At 38.6% G+C, this 27190-nt stretch overlaps 1 protein-coding gene across 1 annotated transcript; it reads left to right on the top strand.

The window, feature by feature from the left end:
* Nucleotides 1–239: 239 nt before the first annotated feature.
* On the top strand, nucleotides 240–25775 carry SUZ12 (SUZ12 polycomb repressive complex 2 subunit). Its single transcript, XM_062612666.1, has 16 exons — nucleotides 240–740; nucleotides 3609–3655; nucleotides 3746–3810; nucleotides 8197–8265; nucleotides 10155–10204; nucleotides 12756–12841; nucleotides 14275–14506; nucleotides 15277–15379; nucleotides 16239–16344; nucleotides 17882–18059; nucleotides 20424–20515; nucleotides 20952–21095; nucleotides 21723–21880; nucleotides 22325–22523; nucleotides 22940–23019; nucleotides 23346–25775. The coding sequence occupies exons 1-16, from the start codon at nucleotides 419–421 to the stop codon at nucleotides 23689–23691; spliced, it is 2277 nt and encodes a 758-aa protein (XP_062468650.1). The 5' UTR covers nucleotides 240–418; the 3' UTR covers nucleotides 23692–25775.
* The last annotated feature ends 1415 nt before the right edge of the window (nucleotides 25776–27190 follow it).

Here is a 27190-nt window from a genome sequence, read left to right as displayed (position 1 = left end):
GGCGCGGCGCGGCGGTGAGGGGCGGCCCGCTCTACCCAGCATGCCCCGCGCCGGAGGGCGAGCGGCCCTTTCCCGCGAATTCAGTTCAAAGGCGGGGGAGGGGAGAAGCGCCAAGCGGCGGAGCGCACCGACCAACCAAACTCTTCCAGAACCATCCGTGCGTCACGCGGGGGCGGGCCCCGCGCCGGCCAATGGGGCGGTGCGGCGCCATCTTCGGAGCCAATGGGAGAGTAGGGGAGGCGGGCGTGTCGTGGTCGTCGGGTTCGGCTGGTCGTAGCGCTGAGGAGAGCGGAGCGGAGACTTGGAGGAGTTGGAGCTCGGCGCTTCCCCTCCCCCCGCCTCACCCCACCCGCCCCAGCCGCCCCCTCCCTCCCCGCTCGGTCTCCGTCCTGCCGGGGCCCTCTCGGGGGCCAGGCCCATGGCTCCTCAGAAGCACGGTGGAGGTGCGGGGCCCAGCTCGGGCTCCGCTGGCGGCGCCGCCGGAGGAGGAGGAGGTGGCGGCGGAGGCGGCGGCGGCGGCGGGGGGTTCGGGGGCTCCGCTGCGGCTGCGGCGGCGGCTCCCGGCGGCAAATCCGGTGGTGCCGCAGGCGGCGGCGGTGGCGGCGGAGGAAGCGGCTACTCGGGCGGTTCCTCGGCCTCATCGGCGGCGGCGGCAGCGGCGGCGGCGCTGCCCCCCGTGAAGAAGCCGAAGATGGAGCAGATCCAGGCCGACCACGAGCTCTTTCTTCAGGCCTTCGAGAGTGAGTACCGGGCCGGGGGAGGAAGTGGGGGCCCGAGCCGGCGGGACCGGCTGGGGCCGCCGCAGAAAGGGCGGGAGGAGGAGGGGAGGGCTGTGGAGAGTAGGGGCTTCCGGGGGTAAACATGGTCGGGGGAGGGAGGGAGCTGGGACCGGGGAGGAGGGCGAAGGGGAGCGGGGCTGGGGGAGGAAGGGGCTCGGCCGGGGAGGCGGGGGCCCGCCGGGGCTCGGGCGGAAGCGTGAGGTTCGGGGGCCGGTGTGGGGCAGGGCGGTGAGAGGCGCCCCGGGCCGGGGCCCGCCGAGCGGAGGGCGGGTTGTGTCTGCGCCCAGCCGATGAACTTGGTTGCTCAGTAGTAGCTCCCATCAGGCTTTCGGGGTGGCTGCTGGCTCCCTTCCCTCCTCTAACAGCCCTTGGAGGCACAGGGGAGTTGAGAACCTGGAGGCTCTTCTTCCCCTTTGGCGACTACCATTGGAACCCCTTTCAGGGGCAGGATGTGATTAAGACTTCACTGTACTTGGTTTTTCTTTGTCTGGCCATAATTGTCCCTTAGTTGAGATTTCATATTGGAAATTGACCTTTGCGACCCACACATCACCCTGTGGCAGTGCCAGATAAGAGGAGAATCCCCTTGGATGCACCAGAAAGTTGTTTATGGAAATCTGCTTCGAAAGCACAGTGTAGCAGTAGACTTACATTGTACTGAAAGATTTCTGTGCAATTGCTAGGATTTGAAGGAAATTTTTAATGCCATATTAAATACATGATCCTGTTTTAGGATTTGTGCTGTCACCGCTTATGCTCACTTGCTATAGACAGTGACAGTGTTTGAGAAAGCATTGGAGTTTTTGGTGGTCTGTAAAATCCTTACTAACGTGGGGTCCTTTGAATCAGCCCTGTTAACAAAGCTCTGTGTTCAGTAAATACAGTACTGCAAATAGGTCAAGTAGCAAATGAGTTCTAAGAGGTTTGTTCAGTGTCCGCGTCCAAGATGCAGGGGAAAAAATTCCCTTGCCCATGCCTCAGTCTGTCAGATCTGTGCAGGTAGTGATCAGGAATAAGTTAACATTGTAAATGTATCGTGGTGTGTTAGCTCCACAGTGTGAATTTTATGGGAAAACTGCAATAAGTACATAATGGATTAAAAAATCCTAACAAATGTAGTATCGAATCACATTCTTCCTTCGTGTTTTTGCCCCTTTTCAAGGTCATATGCTAGAAAAAGATAAGGATTCGTTTTAAGCTTTTGCTGAATAATAAGCACTTGAGAAACATGTCTGCTTGCAGGATGAAATGTGTGTTTCAGAGCTTTTCTACTTGGGAAAGCTAAATTTGAAGCAGCAGTGTGCTGTCTTTAAATTAAATTACATCCTTGTGAGTGTAATTTAATGTTTTCATACCTGTCTGAATTCTAATCGTGTCATGCTTTTTTGGAGACTAAAACCCCCCGAGATACTGCTTTAAAAGTTGTGACTACTTTACATTTTCACTTTCTAGCAAAGTGCACGTTGCTTAATTTCTTTCTTTTCCATCTTTCATCTTGATGTGAAAAACACAGATTTCATTACAATCATTTGCATTAAGCAGAATTTTACTGGTTTTCATCAGGCTTCTGAAAGGAAATACTGAGAATTCTAGGATTTCGTTCTCTAATAATAATATGTCTCTCTAATAATAGATTCTTTGGGGTCTTAACATTCGTAAGTGTTCATAAGGCTGAATAGTATCTTTAAAAAGTGATAAAAGGTATAAAATGCTGTCCTCCTTCACTTTTAATCACAGAATTCCATAAACTAAAATAAGGTTTCCAGCTGTTTGAAATAACTGTTTTGCAGTCATCTGAAAATAAAAAGTTTTTTATTTCTTAAAAAATAGTTGTTTGTTTTTCTTTATATGGGAAATGGAGGCAGTGTTAACAGCTGTAGCACAGGAATCAAGGTGTTCTTCATTCTGTTTCTCATCATTTAATGTGTTTTATCAAGTCATTTCCTAATTTCTTGCTGGCATAACCTAATGAAACAGGCTTTTATTTCAGTGTAAAAAGGGTGTATTTCAGTTTAGATTGGAATTCTCGTTAGATATAACCTGATCCAGACAAAAACCTTTTTTTTTGTCCTGATTTAACTGAATTGGTTGAAACTAAACGGAAGCTCCTCTTTTCTGTAGGCAAGTCTAGATCTTTTGAACTTTGGTTGTTTCACCTATTTCAAACGATGCTGCCCTTTTGTGTCTATACTGCACACAGCTGTATTATCTTCCTTCTGATTGCTCTTTGAAGCAGTGGTTGCTATACCAGAATCAACGTTTTTTCTGATCCTATGAATGTAAAAAGGTTTTGGAAATGAATTTCTTCTTGTAGAATGATGTGTAATGTCTTGTAGTCAACTGACAGTCTCTGTTCTTATTTTGGTACCTTGTGCAAGTGACCTTGGTACTTTCCAGAAGGATAAAACAATCAGATACCAAATTGACTATGTAAATCCAGTCTACTATTTTGGTATTGTATCACACATGCTCCTTAACTTTGTGAAGAAAATTTACCTATTTGGTAATAGGTTGTAATAGGTTGAGGTTTTTTATGATAAAAAGCCTGTAAGAAACATACTTTGTGGAAAGCAAGAGCAGTCATAGTTGTGACTACTGATTTATGGTAGCTTAAACAAGAACTTGCTTTGTGTTGTACAGTAGGTAGAGTAACTTTTCACTTGTTAACTTGGAGTTATTTGGACATTGTGGTTCTTCATTTAAACAGTGACTTATGTGATAATTATTTTAAAGAGCAAAAAACATGCTAAAGAAGATATTTTTATATCAATGTAAGGCTCTTTCTGGAGGTAGAAGGTATGTTGGATAACACGTATTTCTTTTTCTTAGAACCAACACAGATATACAGATTTCTACGTACCCGGAATCTAATAGCAGTGAGTAATTGGTCTTTATCGCTCCTTTACTTTGGACTTGTAGGAAATTTTAATTAAAGCATAACCCTTTTCTTTGTTTTCCCCCTACAGCCAATATTTTTGCACAGGACCCTCACTTACATGTCCCACAGAAACTCCCGAACAAATATCAAAAGGTAACATTGTTTCTGAAAAGTAATCCTGAAATGTCAACCCAGTAGAAGTCCAAAAAATAGTGGAGGACGACGTCCTCTTTTCATGTGGTGTATCAGGCATGACCTTTTATTTTTGAAGAGCTTAAAAAATGTATACATCATTTCACAATTGATTCTGAGACCTAAGAAGTTTTCTGCAATGTGTAGGGTGTGTGTGACTTCATGCTTGTGACTCCTATTGGTAGTGGGAGTACTCAAATGTGGAGAAGTATCTATAGAATCCTTAGTAATTGTCCTGTTGGTTTTCTGTTTTCATTGAGAACTTCTTAAAAAACCAACCCGAGCTGTTGTAATCAATGGTGCTTGATCATAATCACATGAAACATTTTATTTTAGGAAAAAAACACAGAACTATTGGTTTTGATATTAACATACATAAATACTGCAGAGTGAAAAGTGTGTGGTGTGTGCTATTTATTAGCAGAATTGCAAAGTCCTTTCGGTTACTTCCTCTTCACTGAAAATCATTTGTTAGTTTGGATTTTTCTGTAGCCTGAACACTTACTTAAAAATAATATTTTAACACTGAAGTTCTTAATGCCTTGGAACAGTTGCTGTGGGACAGAAATACTTAATCATGAATGCTTAATGAATAGCAATAAAATCTGATTATGCAGACAATTCTAATTTAAATTTTGTATCTAAGGAAGATAGTCTCTGAATGATATGTTGAGTGATAGAATTTGCATGGTTTTTTATTTAAATATAGCTCTTATTTGGCATTCTTGGGTGTTATTTAATGTTCTTGCCATTAGCTATTAGTGCCAATATCACTTTTCCTTCAAACTAAATTCAGAACATACATCTTCATGTACTTAGGACAAATAATGATAAGCCTTATCTTTTTTTAAACTTGAACTTGCTGCTTACTTTTTCTTTCAAAAGTTGCCAAAGTGAGTGTTTTGCTTATTTTAAAATAACTCAGAGCTAAATTTTAAGGAATAATGTTCAGGTTGGTTTGGGTTTTGTTTTGTTTTTACCTTAACTAGAATTGTGCAACAGCAAGTTTTTGTTTATAGCTTATATTAACTTCTAGTTGATTGAAATGCGTATGTTCTACCTGAATCCGTTTCTTTGGATATCTGCTCTAGTTGCTGGGAGACAAGAAACAGTACTTTTGCATGTACATTGTGTTGTCCACTGTTCCAAATTCCTGTTCAGATTCAGCTGCACAAGTCATTTCTGTCTGAAAAATAATGATTTTTTTCTAGTTCCCTTAACACTTTGTTTTAGAACTGGGATTCTAGGTAGGTAGTGTTCTAATAACAGACATTAATAGCCATTTCTCTCACTAATTCTGACAATATTGAAATCATTCTGGTAATTAGGTCTAGGAAGATTTAAGTAAAACACTTCAGTATGTTTCCTTTATAAGAACAAATGAATGCATCAGAAATGAGGTAGCATAATTGGAGGGATTAAAAACCCCAGAAAATACTTGTGAAGTGTATTGTTCCCCTCTCCCACATTTCCATACTGTCTCAGTACTGTGGTCCTTCTCTTTCAGCCTGGTTAAAACCGCAATAGTTGTAGTTTAAAGTTAGTTTAGACTACTTAGATGTAGGGGCAAAACAGTCTCAACTGAACTTCCAGAGGGAGGTTAGCAGGGTAGTTGTTAGCTGATCTGCGCTGGTAAACACTTTCAAGTATGTGCAAGACCTTAACTGTCATTCTTTATTCAATAGAAATAATTAAGGTATGTGGTGATGTTATTCTGGTGGAAAAGGGGACTTTGAATATCCAAATTGGAGTAGAAGGATCTTCTATAGGCTTATACTAGGAAAAAAAATACTTACCTGGCTTCAGTATAGTGAAAGTGTATTAGTAGAGTTCTTGTTGCAAACAAGTATCTTTTGGAACTGCATCATTGTTAGCCTGCTTATGTGGGCCATGACTATACATGTATCTTTATTCTCCCTGGAACTTGTTAACTTGGCCATTTTTAAATGCTGATCATTGTTTTAATTGCCATTTCCGTAACCAGCATCATACATACATAAAGTATAAAAAATTTACCTCCAAGCTTTATAGAACTTAACCTATGACAAGAGTAATTATAGCTCCGCATCTTTTATCTCTATCTCTACAGTAGTCTGAGAAAAATGACAGATTTTATCACGTGGAGGTAGGGAAGTAAAGCTGCATTTTTACCAAGAAATTATCCATTGATGTTGATCTGTATGTTTAATACTTGAGAAAGTGTTTCTAAAGACTAGAATGCGTAGAGTATAGAGAAGCATTGGTAGGCAGTAAGTTAATATGCATGCGTCAACTTGGGCTAAAAAGGTATTGAAGTTGCTGCTTATCATTGGAGAGGTGATACGCTTTGGTCAAGTGATCCTTGATGGAGAACTGAAATGGGCTTTCAGCCTATAGGTCTGTCTTCAGGTGTTACTGTATTGTTAGGCCAAATGATGGCAGTGGAAATAAGTTCCTAACTCTTAATAAAAAATTATTTCCATGCAATGAATAATTTATTTATTGACAGGATAATGGTATGCTGGGATGTGACTTTTAATACTTTGCTAATTATTAGTGTGCTTGACTGGAATAAGAGTGGGTGGAGAAAGGAATGTGCAAGATGCACATACTTGTAGCGTAAGCAAAAGCTGTCTTAAAAACCCTGGGTGTTAGAGATGGTTATTACAATAACTTTGTTTTGTCTGATATACGTGGGAACATAAAAATAGTAGTTTAGAGGAAATTTCTGTCATTTTGAAGTTTTCTTAAAATTAAAGGCAACAATTTGGATTTAATGTGGTTATTTTGTTGCAATTTTTATTTTTTTCTGAGAGATCTTGTTTTAGGAGGACTCTCTTCTTGTGTTGACTAACCTGAGTTTGAAATTAGGAAAGGTGGTGTCATTGTTCTTTTTGGATCAATAATGCTCACAAATATTAAATGCAGGCTGTGTCAGATACTGGTATATCTTATGAAAGATTGTTAAACTTTCCCCCATTCCTGAAACATGTTTGTCTCTTAGCTGGTTTCTGGCTCATATTCCAGTCATGACATAAATTTGCTGTAGAGCTCTTTTAAGCAATTCTCTAGTCTGAAGAAGGCTACTTACTGTTCTGCAGAGCAGTGGCTGGTTTTGATGAGCTTGGACAAAGTGAATGCAGAGATTTTTAATTTCCGTTTTACCTTAGAATCTGAAACTTTCCAGAAATTCCTCTTTTTAACATCTCTTGCTTCAAAGCTGAGCCTTGCAATGTGCATTTTAATAATCCCACATTTTAGTGTAGGTGAGTCAGCTCTTGAATCTGTCATCTCTGAACCTTAGGCTGAGTAAACCTCTGAATCAGTGATTGTTTACTACACAAATCATAATGATTTTTGTCCTTGTTATCTGGCTGTAGCCCTGTACTTGTGTTTCATGTCCAGGGCTACTATTAGTCACCATGCGAATGGTAACTTAGTCATTCAGATGTATTTCATGCTGCATGTGGACAGTGTATGACATCAGTGTTTCTTCAGTCAGGATATTTCTGTAGATGATGCTTCCCACATCCCCAGACTGTGTCATCGTTGTTCCCTTCACAAAAAATCCAGCATTTGGCAACAGTTTATATTCTTCTTTCTTCATTTTTCTGAGGCATAAATGTAATGGAAGGATGCCCTCACAGCTCTGCCGTTGTCACTCTAGTGCAATTTTTTTGCCATCTAGGTCCAAGCATTTATTTGCCTTTAAAGAAAAAAGGCTGTTGTGGAAACCACTGAACAACTTCTGTTCATGAGTGAACTTTATTTAGTAATGAACAATAAATTGTATGTATGGTAGAACAGGCTGAACATACGGGCGTGAACAGACTGATGTCAGAATTATGGAGAGAAATAATTTGAAACGATTATTCTCTGTGACATTGTTTCCCGTGAGTGTGCTCTAGAAGTAGCTTCAGAATTCGTTGATTTTTGTATCACATCTATTTAACATAACTTTGTGGAGAAAGGCTTTATCTTATAGTTAGGTGGTTTGGTCAGATGAGGATTTAAGTGTTTTTCATTATTATCAAGTTTAAAATAGTAATGACTGAAGAGTTGGCACTTAAATTCCTAGTAGGTGTTAAGTGTCACTAAAGCAAGAAGACTTTCTTTGACCAAAGGTGAAATGTGGTTAGGCATGGTCATGGTTTTAATTCTTTGTATTCTTTTGATGCAGCTTGAGAAGCTGTATTGCAGCTGTGTCCCTGCAACATGGGTGTGCTACTATGTATATAAAGGGTGCTTTCTGAACAGAAAGCTAACATTGTATAGACAGTTCTAGATTAAAAGCCAAGTCAAATTTTCTTGTTACATATGATGGAAGTAGTGGCTGTGTGAAACTATTCTTTCTGCTTTTCTTCACAGGAAAACATTTAAAGTAGATGACATGTTATCAAAAGTAGAAAAAATGAAGGGAGAACAAGAATCTCACAGGTACTGTCCTGCATATGTATTTGTGTGCATGTGCTAAATCAAAAGTCTCTGATAAAGTGATAAGAGTAATTATTAGAAGCAAGGTACTTACTGTTTGAAATGTTGCTTCTGAAATCTTAAAATGGGTGTCTGTGCATTGGTCACTTAAAAACTTCAAGAAAAACAGTATCAAGAAAAGCTTTCAGTATTTGTCATGCTGTTTCTTAAAATGCGTATAGAAGCCTCAAATAGGTATTTGCCGCGAGTAGCTTTTCCTACTGCTTAAATAAAAGGGTATGAAAAGCATGTTCGCTGATAAGTGATGTAATATACAGAATGTTTGTGATGAGTGTGATAGATGATAACCATAACAGGTTTTTTTTAAAGTGCATCCTTTCTGTATAAGTTAAAGCCTGAAAGTCCTTGTGACAGTGTATATGATGGAAATTAACCTATCAGTTCTCAGACTTTCAGAATAAGCTAGTCTGCTGTTCAGTCAGGGATCAATTTTGGTCCTGCAGGTTGGCTTTGTGTTCTCTTTTGGTACAAAAACTGTAGATGATTAGCCAAAACCCTTTAATGTGCTGAATGGATGGTGAAATGTAAAGCATTCTGGACATTTTAAAGACTCGCCTAAGTTGCTGCAATGTGTGAAGACCTGTTGAAATTGGTTTTTGTGGTGCTTGCTTGGCTTTTAACCAGGTGTTCTTTTTCCATAGTGTTTGCAAATAGAATACTTCAGAGGCAGCCATGCTAGATACAGTTTAGCGTCAAAAAACATAAATTTTGTGTTCTAAGAAGTTGTACATTTATTTTTCTTGATTATCTTTTATTGCATATATTGTGGGTACTTGCTAGGTAAATATCTTTGTTTTAAGGATAAGGATCATGTTGAAATAAAGTAGAGTATTGATTTGTGTGGTGTTTTTTCTGCTTTTAAAACTATTAAAATTGTACTTTAGTCTAGAATTGGTCTGGAAAAATAATCTGGATGAATGATGCAAGTTGCTGTAGACACAGTCTTTTGAATCCTGAAGCTATTGGCACTTTGACTAATCCTGTCCTTGCTCTTGGATATGTTTGTGTTTAAAAATAAGTGTTGAATCTCAGGTTTTATCTTTCTGAGAAGTCAGTGAAGGTGATCAAAGTTGTATCTGGAGTTATAGTGTAACAGATGATACCTTGTTTAATACTGTGTACTTCAGAAACACTTAAGTGGTTTTGAAACCCATTGTACTCTAGGTGTATGAATACTTGCTTTAAGCTGTGATGTGTTCTGAATTTAACAATTTGAAATGAAATGCGTCTGCAGTCAGCGGAATACTCTTGAGAATACTTGAGGCTCTGAGCTGCGGTGCTGCGAAACAAACCAGATGCAGTTAATATTTTGATTGTGTATGTCACGGATGATGTGGACTTGATATGACTTGCAATCTTTTTTCTAAGGCAGTAGCTTCCCCATTGTAAAGATTCTCCTCATCAAACTGAAAGTACTTGTTGAAAAAAATTCATTATCAAGCGCATGGTTCAGGGTGAAGTTCTAGAAAGTTTACACCAAAATTCTTCTCTGTTGCTGAAGAATGTCTGGGAAATGTATCTGCCTGCCTGTGAAGGCAAGAGCTCGTGTTGACAATTCCCTGCTACTGTGGGGTTTAAACCTCTGATTTTAATTATGTATCAAGTCCCAGAGTACGCAGAGACAGTCAGTCTCTTTAAGAGAAAACTGGTCTACGACTTTGCATCAATTGCAGTTGCTGTATCCAGGCAATTTGCAAGTTAGAAAAAAGGACCACATCATTATAGTTCTGTCTCTTGTCTAGGTCTGTCCTGAACATCAGTGAATGGAGCAGCTGCTGTGAGAAGAAAATACTCATTTGTTCTAACATTTCCTTTCTTGTTTTTCTGTTTAGCTTATCTGCTCATTTGCAACTTACGTTTACTGGGTTCTTCCATAAAAATGGTATGTTTGCTAATTCCTTCATTGTACTGTTACTTTGTATAGAACCTTTGAAATTAGTGTAGATCTGCGAAGGGAATAGTTGAATATTTTTAATATTGGCTGTTTGGACACAGATTTTAAGTTAGTTAAGCTCAGGCTGTCCCATTAGTTATAATACTTTCAGTAGCACTTGAAATATGTTGGAGAGTAATTATGATGTTAAGCAGATGAACTTCAGGGGTTTTAATCAAAACAGTGATTGAGAAATACTTGAAGTCATCATCCATTCAAACTGAAATAGGCCTTGAGGAATTCCTGAAGAAAGTAATTCCATGGGAGTGTGTCTTTGGGGTGTTTGAAATAGCTTTAAAAACCCCCAAACCCCAGGCTTGAAGTAGTTAGAAAATTTAGTTGGTTTTAATTTAAAACAGAAGTGTGAGAATAAATTTTGTCAAGTAGAGACTAGAAATGAGGCAAAGGCCATGTCAGTGGTTATAAAAGCAATGGAAATGGTGGTGGTGTTACTTGCAGTCATTTAGTTGTATCTTTTCTGCGCGTAAGGCTTTGCCTCTCAAAATTGGAATATTGGACTTCACAGAAGAGAATGATGGCTTCTGTTGCTTTAATGGAAGCAGTGGTGACATGCTTTGTGCTGTAAACTCACTGTCTTCTTACATCCCTAGGAAAAAAATAGATGATTGTCTATTAAAATGAAGTAGCGTTGCTAATTTTTCAGTTAAAAATATTCTGAATGGCAAATTAGTCTTTGGATGTACAAGCTAATACAATTCATGTAACAGGTTCTGTACCTTTTTCTGGATGCTGCTACCCTCAAAGTATCTTATGCTTAACCAGATCTATTCAGTAAGGTATTTAAAAGTTAGAGTTGCAAGTGTTTAGATTTCAGAATCATTTCTGTATTAAACTGTAATGTTAGTCTGAGAAAGTTCTTAAAATCTGTAGATTAGGAACATTCTGGATCTTCACAATACTGCTGGTCTGAATGGATAGTATTCATCTTGTCTCTGCTCTCAAGAGCTTCATGTTATATGTTACCTTCAGTATTTAAGCTGGGAAACCAGAAAAGATTTTTGGGGCAGCTAATGCTAAGAATAGGGAAGTATAGAACAAAGAGGGAGGGAAGGATATGCTGTTGAGTTTTAAAATACCCAGTGGATAGGGTGGTTGTTCCATACATTTTGCCAATAGACCTTCTTTTTCTTTGAGCAGCCTGCTCTAGTGGGAGGTGTCCCTGCCCGTGGCAAGGGTTTGGAACTGAATGAGCTTTAAGGTTCCTTCCAACCCAAACCAGTCTGGGATTCTTACTGCTTTACTACTACATTGTGATATTACACAGACATGGGCTGTAGTAGATTTTTCAATATTTGATGCTTTATATAATATTTTTATATATATATATAAATATATTTATATAAATATAAATATAAATATATTTAATACTAAATATCCAAGTTGCGTGACTCTGCACCTTTCATTTCAAGAGAATACCACAAATAGAGCCTGATGGTCATTTGTACCATAGAAAAGTATATCACTAAAATAAGCAATGTATGCTGTAGTGAATATTAAGAACAGGAAATATTTAAATTAAGCTAGTGCAATTAACTCGGTCACTTGTCTGAATAAAAATTACTCTAGAAACTCTTGAAACTGAAGTGTGGTTTTGGTTACCCCTCCCTCCATGTGAGATGGACTAAGGTGACGCCATTGTGCTTTTTAAATTAAGCCCACACTGATACTTCTAAGATTCAAAAAGAGCAAAAATAATTTCTTATGGACTCATTCAGTTTGGGCTAATCATTGTGTGTCAGCATTTCTTCTGGAAACTGTTCTTTAACCATATGTGTAATTGGATTTTATCTTTGTATTTCTTCCATACGAGGTCACATTTTCAGATAAACATATATCCATGTTATTAAATGTTCTCTTACAATACAATGACATTTATTTTGTGAGACAATTCTTAACTGGTATTGCTGATCCTACTGCTGAGACCGTGAAGGCAGGTCTTACTTTCTAAGACTTTTTTTCAGGTTCAAGAGTCCTTTAACAGCTATTCTCTATATACTTAACCTTGCATAATATTTAAGGGGTATTTATTATTATTTTGGGTTTTTTTTTCTCTATCTGATAGCATCTGGATGTAAAGTTTTGATGCAAACCAAATTCTAGGTTTGCAAACTGCAAAGGAAAGAAAATACAGGAACTAATGTGACTCATGTGTAACTAGTGTATTCTGACTTGCCTGAAATCTACCAGTACCCTTTTTCTCTGCTATAAACCAGTTTTGGCAATACCAAAGGTAGCAAGCTTTGACATTGGTGATCAACTATGCTTTTAAATCTGCTAATGTTAGAACAGGTAGGTAGCATATGTTCTCAAGTGGGAATTTGCACTAAGTCTGGGGAGAATTACATCTTAGAATTTGGCTGGAGGGCTTTGTGCCTAAGGTACCTATGGTTTAAAAATAGATTTACACCATGTGCAGGTGGATTTACACCACTAGATAGATCTTCACCTCTTTCAAAACTGAAAATATTTTTCTGTTTAGATAAGCCATCACAAAACTCAGAGAATGAACAAAATTCTGTAACCCTGGAAGTACTGCTCGTGAAAGTGTGCCACAAGAAACGAAAGGTAAAGATGATTTGACAAACAACTAATATACATTAAAGCAAAATGATTACCTGATTCTGGAATATGTAATGAACATTGCCATGCAACAAGGTAATGGTGAAATGATGCTTCTGTTGAGATTTAGTCTAAAATAAATTAGTTCTTAAAATTGTTTTCTATTGACTGGATAAGGGATTCTTAAGAAGCAGATATACATACATACATATATATATATGGGTGTTGCTCTACTTTATGAGGAAGAACTGGAAGTTTTAAGAAAGGATTCAGCTTTGTTCATTGGATTCCGCTTGCTTGGATGTCCGACTTGCTCATTGTGAATTTCAGCCACCTCTATTTTTACTTCAATTTTTTGCATCAAATCATTAAACTATTAATTCTGTTGCTATGTCCAGAGGCTACAGTAAACCACGCAATCACAAAAATCATCGAATAGTCTGTCCCTTGTATTCTATGCCTTTTTCACTTTTGAATTAAAAGGAATAAGTTGTTTTGAATTCTTCAGTCATCTGCCAATTCCTGCCTTTTTCCTTGCTTTTTCTGTACCTATGTTTTTTACATCGATCATCTCGTTTATTGCAGATTTTAGCTTCTATGAATCATAAACAATTTTTCAAGGCATCTTTAAATTTGCTTGCTGTTTTAGCTGTGTTTGTTTCACACCAGTTGGCAAATTATCTTCACAGCTAGGGGAATATGGGAGGCTCAGTAACACATGCTGTAATTTTTAACCAAAAAGGGAAAGATTGCAGTCAGAACTTTCTATATTTCCCCTGAGAACGTTAAGCTTTTTTAACACATTTTTAAGAGTTAATACTGTTTCTAGCCAATTTTGTTACTTGCTAGGGTATGGGTATATATGATAAAAGCAGGAGGTGCTGATGGTTATTTGAAATGCTTTCCTGCAAGTTGCATACTTAGGCCATTTTGCTTGTTTTTCCAATACTACACAGTGTTCAATGATCTATTTAAGAGATACTGAATATAATAAATCCTAGGTAAGTGGTTCTTTATCTCCCAGATATTACAAAGTGCACTTTGTAATATTGGAAGGAGAAGCTAGGAAGCCCTTGAAATATATATATATAACCAAAACATTTAATTTCTTTAGGTAAACAGAATTAAATTAGTATTAATGGCTGCTCTGCAATCTTTCTGAGTGCCTCATGTTAGTGTTAATTTAATCACTTAGAGAAAGATGGCTGCTGCCAGAAGTGGTTATAAAATGCCAGTTTTATTTACACATTCAAATCTGTGGTTTTACATTTAAAACCTGGGATTGTTACTCCAGATTTTTTAATTTACATCTGTTACAAGGCTTGTTTTCAAAAAGATGGCAGGATGAGTACAAACCAGAAATGGTGTAAATTTTAATACTTAATATCTCTCCTTTGTATTCTAAAAACCTAAACCTTAGCTTGCTTTCTTTCCTGCAGGATGTCAGTTGTCCGATAAGACAGGTTCCTACAGGTAAAAAGCAGGTGCCTTTAAACCCAGACCTCAGCCAAATAAAACCGGGCAACTTCCCATCGCTTGCAGTTTCCAGCAATGAATTTGAACCAAGCAACAGCCATATGGTGAAGTCTTACTCATTGTTATTCAGAGTAACTCGCCCAGGAAGAAGAGAGTTTAATGGACTGATAAACGGCGAAACTAATGAAAACATTGGTAACTTGAGTCTTTATATATGCTTTTACAAACGTTTCTCTTGCAGGCATATATTCAGTTGTCTTGGTGTGCAGCATAGGTCATATCCTGAGAAGGGCCAGTAATAAGATGAGGAATTGGCTTTCACTTGTTTTCAGTCTTTTTCACGATGGAGATAAAATAGAGTTGGCAGCTAGAAACTATGCTTCTATTTTTGTGTAAGTTTAAGACCAATTTTTACTAATATTTCATGGTGAAGGTGCGAGGCAATGCTGTTGGGAGGGTGGGTAATGTAAGAGAGCCCTGTGGTCACTGTGAATATCATTAAACCTCCGGCAACACTGATGACTGACTCAGCTGTAGGTGCTGGCATGGTGTCTCATCAAAACTGACTAGCCAATAAAGAAAACAGCTTTTAGAAATTTGTTGTTGTTTTTCTTAATCTTATCAAGACATGATGTGTTCTAGCCTCGGAGAGTGCATGTAGAATGGAAAACTTTCTCACTTGTTTATAGCTACAAGAGGAGGAAGATCAAATACCGAATCATTTATGCTGACAGAGTAGTAAGAATAAACCCTAAACATAGATGAACATACCAAAAATATGATAACTGTTAAGCTAAGTGCTCCTTCTGTTGCCATTGAGGTGTTTATTAAATACTGTGTCCTTTTCTGTTGTATGGCACATCTGACATTATCAAGTCACTTGTATTCTACAGTTGCACAGAAGCTGTTTGATCTTTTGAATTTGTGTTTCTATAATAATGGAATACCATATTTGTTGTGTACAGATGTCAATGAGGAGCTTCCAGCTAGAAGAAAAAGAAATTCTTCAAATCGTGAAGATGGGGAAAAGACATTTGTAGCACAAATGACTGTATTTGATAAAAACAGGTAATATTATCTAAAACAAATACTGTTTCTGTTAATAGTTAGGAATTTGTTTAGTCTTAAATCTGTGCTTTGTTTTCAGTGTTGGCTGTCCTTGGCTGCATTTTTAGCTGGTATTTACAATAAGAGTTTAGGATTGTTGTCTTAAATAAAAACTCTACAGGTTTCATAAGGCGCATTTTATACTTAGACCTGTTTAGTGACACCTGTAAATAATTCCCTTTTATGAACTTACGCATCAGATTTTCTCCTCAGGTTTTTGACAGATGTAATTCCTTGGTTCTGTTGCAGATCAGTCACAGTGTAATTAACAAGTAAAACAGTCTCTGGAATATGCTACTGCTTACATTCTATCTGGTGGCATCATTTTCTCCATGCCCAGATTCCTGCTGGTGCAGTCACAGATATTATTCTGCTAGCATGTAAAGAAGAGATCAGTTGTCCATCACTATGGTGAAATCAAACAAGTAGTTAAAATCATATTGGTCTGCTGGAACAGAACAGTTATTGCTAAAGCAGGAAAAAATGAGATGATCTGGGGGGGGTGTCATTCTGTTTTTCATTTATTGTTTTCTCGGGAAGATTCCCATCACAGTATTAATCGTGCATTAACAGTAGCTTTCCTACGTCTCTTGGAATTGCTTGGATGGAGGCTTTTTTGTCAAGTGTTTGACATTAGGCAGCTTTTTCATTATGGATGGTGTTCACCTGTAGGTTTGCACTGAAATGCCAAATAAATTTGCCTGAAAATCTGCCTTTTTAGGTTCATGGAAACTTAATACTGTGAAATATATTCTACATTTTAATAAGCAAACAATAAAATTGAGCTACTTTACTCATAATACATGGTTTGCCTTGACAGACGCTTGCAGCTTCTGGATGGGGAATATGAAGTGGCCATGCAGGAAATGGAAGAGTGTCCCATTAGCAAGAAAAGAGCAACATGGGAAACAATACTTGATGGGAAGGTATGGATTGTTTTAGTGACAGAAAGACCTGTCGCCTTAAAATGCTCTGAATTAAGGTGGAACACAATTCAAAATGCAGTCAGTGATTGTTCCCCTGAAAGAGGATCAAATTGAACAGGAAATTGTACTTCTTCAGGATGTATGGGTATAAGTTTTAATTTAGCTCTCAGTTTAGGAAGGCTTTGGCTATGATCATTAATACAAGCAGTGTTAGCTTCTGTAGGTGTGGCAGCTGTCTCTTTCAATGACTTGTGAATTTGTCTTATAAAATCACGCAAATTCAGTGTTTATTACTGTAAAAAATTCAAGTTGGACAAATCAAAAGGAACAAATTACAGAAGCAGAATATTTTGAGGAAAGAAAGAGGAAACCAGAGCTGTCATAGGTGTGATCTTGTACACACCTTAAGAGAATGCTGATTAAATTTAGTGATGAAGGGAAGGGGGTGTGCACAGAGAAATCGTTGACTGAGATGAATGAACGTGATGTAGTGAATGCAGGTGATTTAATGTACTTACCCAGTCACATGCTCCTGTGTTCTGGGGGAGTATTGGTTGTAGTGACTGAGAAGAATATGAAAATTCTTTGTGGTTGCAGAGTAGTTGTGTATTAACATGATTGTATAATTTTGAAAAATAAAAAAGAGATGATCCAAAGTGGATCAAAAACCATAGCTAAAAGCTCTAGTGTCCTGTTCAGCCTTTACCTGGTATATTGCTTCCGATTCTGTTAAACTGTGAGCCAGAAATTGAAACAGAAAACTAGAAGTGGCTCTTAGGGAGATCCTAGGAAGAGATCCTCCACATGTAATACTAAATATATATATATATATCTAAATTGCTTTAACTTTGCTCAATTCATACAGGGATACGATTACTGTCAGTTGTTGGGAGAATAAGAGAGGGTTTTCATACTCCAAAGAGAAGAGACAATAGTCATGGCCAATGTGTTTATCACCCAGATCTGATAAGCACATTGCTATTGGCTTTCTATCTTTGCAGTAGCATTTTTGTAAACTAATGAGACTTTAAATATAATAAAGAGCTTTTAAGATGGAATTCGGTAATCTCATTGATAAATTTAGGGTGTGATACTTAATAATAGGAGTTTGTACTTCACTCAGGTTACTTCTATTTCTTCATTATTATTAACTTGGTAACTGAGTGGAATATAAGAACATAACCACAGAAGAATATAACAATGGCATTTCTACAGCAGACAGTGGTAGTGGTACAGTTTTTAAAGTTTGTGTATTAATATACAGTGCTGGGCCCCGGAATTAGGAGTAGGTGTGAGTAGAAAGAGGAGTCCGTGGGCAGCAGGCTGGTGGGTAATGATGCAGGAAACTGCACAGTCATCATCTTCAGCTTTTCTTTCCTTGTTTTTTTAGTATGTCTAAGTGTGTATGCTTATGTTGAGAGCACAAGGACTTCAGGTGATTAAAAAATTACATGTCCCCATTCTGTGTATTCTTGTACTTGGGTTTGTACATGGGAAGACACCAATTCTGCTGTTTTACTTTTGATTTCCCCCTCAGAGATTGCCTCCATTTGAAACATTTTCTCAGGGACCTACACTTCAGTTTACTCTTCGTTGGACAGGAGACACAAATGATAAGTCTACAGCTCCTATAGCCAAGCCTCTTGCAACACGGAATTCTGAAAGCCTCCCTCAAGAAAACAAGCCCAATTCTGTTAAACCTACTCAGACTATAGGTAAGCAAACTTTGGGTTTGCTGCTGAATAATGATTTGTGTAGCACTTCAGTGAGTCAGAAAGCCTGAAGCACAGATGCAGCTACTTCAGGTAATCTTATATATGAAAAAGCAGAAATTAATGGGCTTTGTATTCTGCATTTTGAACATTTTTAAGGTAAGTTTAAAAGCTAAAAAGTGGCATCTTTGAAGTCATGACAACATTGAGGTGATTATAGACAACACTCATAAAGCCTGGTGTGAAATAGAATGGGGTGGAATCTGTGAGTAGGACTTACAGGATTGTCTGCTTTGCTCTACTCATTTTAATTACTGTTCAGTTTAGTTCAGTTGCTTAATTTCAAATTTATTACTGTGTTTCTTCCTTGTTATCCCACAGCTTAGCTTAAAAAAGCTACTACTCAATACTTTTGATACTAGATAGAAAAGGCACCTTTGACCATTGTGTCCTTTTTCTTTAATAGCAGTTTTCTGTCATATTTAATCTGAATTAGTGGCAGGGGAGCTGGCCTGGATACGATCTTTCTTTTGTCTTGCTCCAGGTTGTTTATAACTTCAGCTTGGAATGTTGTGTTGGCAGGTAAGGCCCTGGGACAGCTGGAAAACTTAAACTGTACAGAGGACAACAGGCTGGTCCTGCTGTTTAAATACCTATGAACATACCTAGGCCCAACTGGCACCCGATTCACTTCAGAGTAGTCAGTAGTCCCAGGCTTGTCAATAGACTGGGACTGTGTGGTTAAGGAAACTTCTAGGTCCCTATTACAGAAGTGTCTCCAGGCTTAGTCCCTGGGGTGTTTTAACTGAGCTCAGGGATTGCAGGTATTTAGGATGAATGGATGACCACACACAAACATGGAAGTATTTCCAATAGAAGAAAGGCAACAGAAGCAGGGAAGTACTTGAACTTTCACTGTAAAAGTTACTCTGTTTTCTCTTTACTTCCTCGTTCCAGGCCTCCTGGTATTTTAGTTTCTTGGAGACCTATATTGTAATTTGTTAGGCAGGTTTTGTGCTCAGACTTGCAAAAGAAATGGCAACATGTTAACTGACTCAAATGCAGATAACTAACACTTTGTGTTAGTTAGCTACATAATAGATACAGAGGCTTTAGGGATGTGGCACGGCTGTATTGCTGATGAACTGATGGAACCTATTTTTTCTTGAATCAGAAGATAAGTATTTTAGTCAGATGGTAAAGTTACAGCAGGAACCACCTTCCAGCATACAGGAATGTATTGTGCAGTGTTATGGACTGTTTGATGGTTATGCTGTTTTCAGTCTCTGAATACCAAGAAAAGAGGTGACTGAAAGTAGTAGGAAACTTCTATCAGAGGTTCTGATAGTAAATGAGGAAGATCCAGTGCCTCTTTCCCAAGGGTGTGTGAATTTGGTGTTGTCATTTTACTTTGGCATTATTCCCAGGGCAGAGCAGTGGAATAAAAACATCAAAGACTTTCTAAATGTGGCAGCTTAAGCTTTACTGTAATTACAAACTACTCAAAGTAACTGATCTGTGGAATTCTAATTGCTCTGATGTGGTGCAGGCTGAAGTGTGAGGCCTCCACTTTTTCATACAGAGAGAGGATGAAATTTCTCTTGTTCTCCAAAATATTACATATGAAATAAGCACATCTTCTAAAATGTCTTGTGTCAGTAGAGATGATAGTTGTTTTGCCAGCTTTTCACCACTCAGAAGCAAGTAGGTGTCATTATTTGGTTTCTCCTGAGGTTAGGTTTCTAAACCTCCTTTGATGTGTGGGGTTTCTTGTTAATTGTATAGGATCAAATAATCTTACTGAGATTAAAGTACATGGAAGAGGCTCAGAGGCAACTGAGCACTGCCATTCCAAACAGGAAGTGTTTGAGGGGTAAGAGTTAAGGGTTAAAGTTTCAGTTACATATTTTGTGTGATACTTGCATTTCACACTGTTGTCTGTTGTGTTACTTGGCAAACTTCTGACATTGAACTTGAGCTGTATTTGCAATGCAGCCATGGAAAAGCAGTGTTTTGGTTTTTTTTTATTTCCCAGCCACTGCTTTTAGCTATACCTAAAGAATTCTCTGTGTGAATGGGGTAAGAAAAATGCTGCTTGTTACCTGAGTGTTTAAGTTACCTGAAGGGTTCTTCAAAACTGAGCTACATCTGGTGTTCAGATGTGGTGGGTTTGCCTGTAGGTTGGTGGAGGAAACTGAGTGTCAAGACTTCCTGGTTGCTGATAGGAGCTGCTTAGGTCAAAGTACACTGGAGTAACCAGTTTCCTTAAGCAGCAGTGTGCCCTGCTCAGAACTTCCATACTTGGGTAGAATAACTTCTTTATTTTCCCTTTTCACCAAAGAAACGTATGTCTCTGTGTGTTTTCAGCTGTGAAAGAATCGCTGCCAACAGACCTTCAAACAAGAAAAGAGAGAGATGTTTTAAATGAACCTCGACAAAAGTTGAGAATATTTTACCAGGTATTGAAAATAAGCATTAGGGGGGAACTAGAATCTAAACACTTCATGGGATTAAAATGCTCATTTCCAATGGAAATTTCCATCTGCCCTTTCAGTGGATGCCTTCAGGGGTCTCAGATTCACATATTAGGAACCATTCCACATACTATTTCTTACAGGAAGTGTTTTTGAAAACTAATCTTCCTGGGGGCACATCTGCTGTTCCAAAATACAAAGGACATCTCTTGTTAGACATCTGGAGGGGGACAGGTGGTCTCCCTGTGGGGGAGAAATTCTTGAGATACCAGAGTTTGAGTACACTGAGCTGGTGTAGTGTTCCCAAGAACTTACTGTAGAGGTCTCCTGAAACTAAGTCCAGTTTTGGTTTGGGGGTTGGGAAGTGAATCAGTGAAATGCATTTGATGCTAATAACTGCCTATTGCTTTGTTTGCATCAGTTCCTCTATAACAACAACACGAGGCAGCAGACTGAAGCCCGGGATGACTTGCACTGCCCGTGGTGCACACTGAACTGTCGGAAGCTCTATAGTTTACTGAAACATCTCAAGCTTTGCCACAGCAGGTTTATCTTTAATTATGTTGTAAGTAACTTCATACTTCAGCTGTGTGAAACACTACACAGTCTGTCACAGATATGACATATGCAGTGATTCTGTTGCAAGCCTGTTCAGTTGTAGGACTGTATCTATAGGTTAAGTGCAGCTTCCTGTGGATGTTTGCGTGCTACATGGGGAAGAGAAATTGTGGGTTTGATTGTATTAATATATGTATATACAAAAATAATGCCAATCACTGGAGGATGAATTCTGACTATAGCTGCTGTTTGTGCATTGATGTGCTTTTATGTGATGCAGACAGCAATGTCATCTCCATTTGGTTGGGAGCGTCTCCAAGCTTTAGGAAATCCAGAAAGGCTCTAATTTCTAGGGTTATCAATTTTCTGCTGATATTTTCCTTAATATTATAATTAGTTCTGTTCTGAATTTTTTTATATAAAACAATAAAATGGTACAGAGCCAGGAAGCTTTAGTATAATTTGTTTCTAGAGGTTAAAGTTATTTGGGTGTTGTAAAAGGAGACTAGAGCTGTGTTGGGTTACTGATAGGGTGACATTTAAAGTATTCAGAATTGAAAAAAGCTACTTGTATAAACTGCCTGATGTATTCTCATTCCTGTTCACTAAGTACCTTTGCAATTATCTGTTTTAGTATCACCCAAAAGGTGCTAGAATAGATGTTTCCATCAATGAGTGCTATGATGGCTCCTATGCAGGAAATCCCCAGGATATCCATCGCCAGCCTGGGTTTGCCTTCAGTCGCAACGGACCAGTCAAAAGAACTCCTATCACACACATACTGGTTTGCAGGTAGGGAGGTGGAAAGCAAGGTCCATCTGTATTCGTGTAATACAACGTGTGGACTGGAGTTTTGAAACCCAGGGATTTGTGAACGTGTAGGTCCACATGGACTGTGTTAAATATCACTGTTCTTAAGTGCAGTGTTTTACAACTAAATAAACTAATTGAAGGATAATAACTTTGCTTGTGATTTTTCTACATCTTTTCAGTTGAGGTACCTATCTTTTTAATTGCCTTGTCCTAAGACGTCTCTTCCCCAAAAGATGGAGTGTGGGTTGGAGCAGAGTGTTGGGTGTTTAATGGGGTTTATTTCATTGCTGGCAGTTTCCTCTCCCATGACAGTTTTGCAAGCTGAAGCTTAGAAAAAGAACTGGTATTAACCAATTACAGTTCTTAGTAATTTCATACTTTACATAATGGTTGAAAGCAGTCACTTGTTCTACCTTCTGCCAGGCCAAAGCGTACGAAAGCAAGTATGTCTGAGTTCCTTGAGTCTGAAGATGGAGAAGTAGAGCAGCAGCGAACGTACAGCAGCGGGCACAACCGGCTGTATTTCCACAGTGACACGTGTTTACCTCTGCGTCCACAAGAGATGGAAGTAGACAGTGAGGATGAAAAGGACCCCGAATGGCTGCGGGAGAAAACCATTACTGTAATTATTCCATTTATACCTAATTACTTTAAATGGATTGTGGTTTTTAAAAGCTGGTCTGCAGTTGTTGTAGGGAACAAGCAGGGATGTATTATGAAAATGAGCTTTAAGAGAATCTTGTGATGCTGAGCCACTGATGATAGAAATTCTTGGTATTTTCAAGTATGCCTGTAGTTGCAAAGCCAGCTCAGTCACCTGCCCCAACGAGTTCTCATTGTCTTGGCTGGTTTTCTCCTTCACAGAGGAGATGCTGGTATCACAGGAGCGCACAGTGGGGTGTGCATAGATTATGGAAGTAAATAAGTGTACATTCTGATGTATAGGTGGCAGAAGTTGAATTTTAGGTGTGCCTTGGCTCCTTGTCAGCAGACATGCAGTTCTGATGGGTGTGTTTGTGTCTTTTGTCCTTTCTCCAGCAAATTGAAGAATTTTCTGATGTTAACGAAGGCGAGAAAGAAGTGATGAAACTATGGAATCTTCATGTTATGAAGCACGGGTATGTTACTGTGCTTAGTTTTGATACAGATAAATTATATAGAATTGGTTGACCATTTTGCACTGCAGTTCACTAAGTACTTAAAATTCAGTTCAGTTGTTTAGGAAAAGGTCAGTAAAGGATAATTTAGTAACAAGATTACAGTGTTTGTAGTTCTTAATTGTTCTTGTACCCCATAGCCCTGTGCCTGTGGAGAGAAAAAACACTGTAGATGTTGAGACTGAAATAGAGGGTCAGTGTAGTTATATTGATAAACAATGTCATAGGGCATCTTTTCGTGTCTGAAAGCGCTCTACTTGCGTAACACTGGCTTTCTGGTCTGGCAGGTTTATTGCTGACAATCAAATGAATCATGCCTGTATGCTGTTTGTGGAAAACTACGGACAGAAAATAATTAAGAAGAACTTGTGTCGAAACTTTATGCTCCATCTGGTCAGCATGCATGACTTTAACCTCATCAGCATCATGTCCATAGACAAAGCTGTTGCCAGGCTCCGAGAGATGCAGCAGAAGTTGGAGAAAGGAGAATCGGCCTCCCCAGCGGATGAGGAATCTTCTGAGGAACAAAGTGGGACGACAAATGGATATAGTGAAAATAATCTGAGAGAGAGGATTTCGGAAATGGATGGCATCTCAGGTGTCACAAAACAGAGCAAGAAACAGAAGCTCTGAAGTCAGAAGTCAATTGCCATTCAACGGACAAGCATTGAAGTGACATTCTAGGGTGTATGAGCTTGATAAAGAACTACACACAGAAATACAGAGATTCCAAACAGGCACTGCTGGATGGAAATAAATGATTTCAACAAGGATATTGTTTTAACAGGGTTTCTATTCAGTTAATTATGCAAGTACTACATGTATATCGGTTTTGGTGATGTAATGACAATATTCTAAGAGTTTGAGCATGAAGAGCAATATGAAAATCTTTTTGTAATTTTAGTAATTAGTGTCTTAAGAACTTTATGGAATTTACATAATTTAAATATATGTAAAACCGTTTTTATATTAAGATTTTTGCATCTGTATCTGGCTGTTTTTCCTACCATGAAGTTGTGGAACAGCGGGGAAGGGGGATTGGGATACAGGTACTGCTTTACTTCTGTAGAAATTCTCCACTTAGCTTTTTGTGAAAACAAGGTCTCACTATTTAAAGTTTAACCTTGATCCTTGTATTTGAAATCATTTATCAATTGGTCATAAATAACAAAGTAATGTTTCCTTACACTAAAACTATCAAAGTTGGTGAACTTTAGCACTTCCTTTGTCTTGTGCCTGTTTGGAGAGATCTTGGCTTTTCCTGTTACAGACACAGTGAAGTCCCACCTTGGCTTTTTGAGGTTACCAGCAGTTTGGTTTTCGTGGATAATTCTGATGTATTGATCGCCCAGTGTACCATTTTAAACTTGAACATTAGCTCCTTTATATTTTTATTACACATTTACACAGCTACACAAATGATTTGATGTGTAAAACCCTTTTGACCAGGGTTCCACATCATAGTGTGCCATGCTAAAGCCCAGAGTCCATAATCAGTACGTAGGCATTACATGGATTAACTTCCTCTGAAGTTCATGCCTGCTGTTTGCCTGAGCACAGACTGCAAGTCCAGGCCATAAGGTTTAGCTTTGGCTTTCAAGATGCCACTCTTGAGGGAAAAATGCACTGTAAAATTGGACCAGAAAATGTGTTGCACTTCTTATGTAAGTATTCTGTGATGTATTGTATTCAATACAGATACTAAGATGCTGACTAAACTATATTTGAGCAGTTTTGCACTGCTGTTAACACATTTTATGCATACGTTTACAGATTTTTTCCAATGGAAAGTGGTTTCACTACTGGTACAGTATCAGCACCGAAGGGTTTATTCCAGCAAGCACTGTGGTTGAGTGACATCACCTCAATTTTTTATTATCCTTTAAAATATTGCATTTTTCATATTCTTTATTTATAAAGGAACAATGCTGCTGTAAATACAGGTATTTTTAATTTTTTATTTCATTCCATCACCATGAGATGCAGTTCCCTGGTTGTTGAAGGGGTAAATAAGCTTTCTAATGGTGTCTTCATAAATTTATAAAATGTAAATACTGATTTTGATGGTCCTTAAGATGTGTTTTAACTGTGAGACTATTTAACTAATGGTGTGGATGTGATTTGTCATCCAGTATTAAGTTCTTAGTCACTGATTTTTGTGTACAAAATAAGAAAGAGGGAAACTGCAGCTTTCATTACAACCTTCTTGAATTTGCCAGCTCTCTTGAGTTTTAGCAAACTCCAAGTACGCCTCTGGATCGTCCATCGAGCATTTCTCTCTGGCTTTAATTTGCTAAAGCTGTGCACATATGTAAAAAAAAAAATAGATTATTTTAGGGGAGATGTAGTTCTAGAATTATTGCTTATGTCATTTCTTAAGCAGTTATGCTCTTAATGCTTAAAAGAAGGCTAGCATTGTTTGCACAAAAAGTTGGTGATCCCCCCAAAAATAGTAATGAAATTACTTCTGTCCAGTAAACTTTGTATGTCATGTCAATTTATAATAAAAGCTGAAAAAGTCCCTTTGTTTTCTATTTATAAAGATGCCTTTTCTATATGTACCTTTGATAAGAGTTTGAAGATGCCATGTAAGCTGGTTGAAAAGAATTGGAATGGTACAGGAGATGTAAAAGTAAAACCCCAGAACAAGAAGCAAAACCAGTTCAGTTGTTGAAATGAAACATTGTTTTTACATTAAATGTTTTATTTGAAAGAGGCTTTTGTACATAAAGTTCAGTAATATAAAATCTGCCATGATGGTTGTCCAGTCATTGTGTGTGCATGCAGAAAGGCCACAAGCAGCACCTTGTATTAACCTTCTCTTCTGCATGCCTTCTAAAATGTGAAACCGGTTCTTCCTTTGCCAGATGTTACAATCTTAACGTTCTGTCCAGTCTTTTTGTTATATTTAAGGTGTCTCCATAAATTGCCAGGTTTTCAGTGAGATTATCAAACCTTTCATTCTCCTGCCTTGGGGGCAGAGCTGAATACCTGAGCTCTACCTGCAAGCTGTTGAGAGCTGTAATTCACGTAACTGACAATGAAACGTCACTTGTGATGTGTCAAGACTTGTGTGTTTTACATGCAAGTGGGTAATGCTTCAAACAATGTACAAGATACTGGGTTAAGTTTAAATTGGTATCAGTTTAAAATGGTGCTTCTCTGGGGTGGTACAGGATGGACACAAACAGAACAAAATGAGTCAGGAATTGCACTCTGTTGCCAAATGGTGACTGTTCAACAGCAACCACTGAAAACCTTTTTCCATGTAAGAAATAATTCAGGTACTGGAATACAGGCTATGACAGTCTGTGAACTTGACTTCAGGCCACACTTCTCAGGTATGCTTTTGTCTGTGAAATTGGCAAGGTTCTTCTAATCCTGCCTTTAATATGGTCATGGCAGATTTTAATGATGTTCTGTGTTTGGTGATCATCTTCACACAACAGGTCTGTGAACCCCGGGCTGGAACTTAACATCTGACTTGAATATTTAATTCAGTGCATTAAATATGATATTCAAAACTGTTAGATGGATTTGTTAACCTTAAGTGTATGTTGCTGTGAATGTGTCCTCAGTGTAGTCCTTGAGTTAAGTGGAGGGTGGGGTAAAGATCCATGGCCTGGCAGCTGCTGATAGCTTGAACTGTTGTGAGTACTCCACTAACCACCAACCCCCACTACCCCAAACCAGCAGTTTAATTCTACCTCTGAGCATGGAATGTTGTTCATAGTGAAGTATTTCTCAATTTACAGAGCAGTTTGGTGCCATCGTTGACCAGTGCTTGAGCAAAGGTGTCCTGCTGCTTATAAATCTGATGCTGTGTGACTGACAGCTGAGGACACACGCGCTCCGGATGAAGTTGGTAAGTACTGCTCCCAGGTTGCTGGGTTTGAGCTGAAGGTGCACTCTGCAGGAGAAAGCACCTTATTGAAGAAAAGTCTTTATATGAATAGTGTCTTTATGAGAGAAACCTTACTGGTTTCACAAGTTATTTTTCTTTTAGGAGAGACCAAAGTGGCAGAGGCTGTGGGTAAAGCAGAACTGTGCCTTAGTTCAACACTGATTTTTATCTAAAGGGGATTGAATAGCTCTGCTGCTTGCTCAGTACCAGTGGCCAAAACCTGCTATT

Source organism: Pezoporus occidentalis, unplaced genomic scaffold, assembly GCF_034315485.1.
Source record: "Pezoporus occidentalis ecotype Australia unplaced genomic scaffold, CSIRO_AGI_Poc_V1 ctg160, whole genome shotgun sequence".
Classification (NCBI taxonomy): domain Eukaryota; kingdom Metazoa; phylum Chordata; class Aves; order Psittaciformes; family Psittacidae; genus Pezoporus; species Pezoporus occidentalis.
The sequence above is the reverse complement of the archived record's forward strand: the minus strand, read 5'-3'. Positions and strand labels throughout refer to the sequence as shown.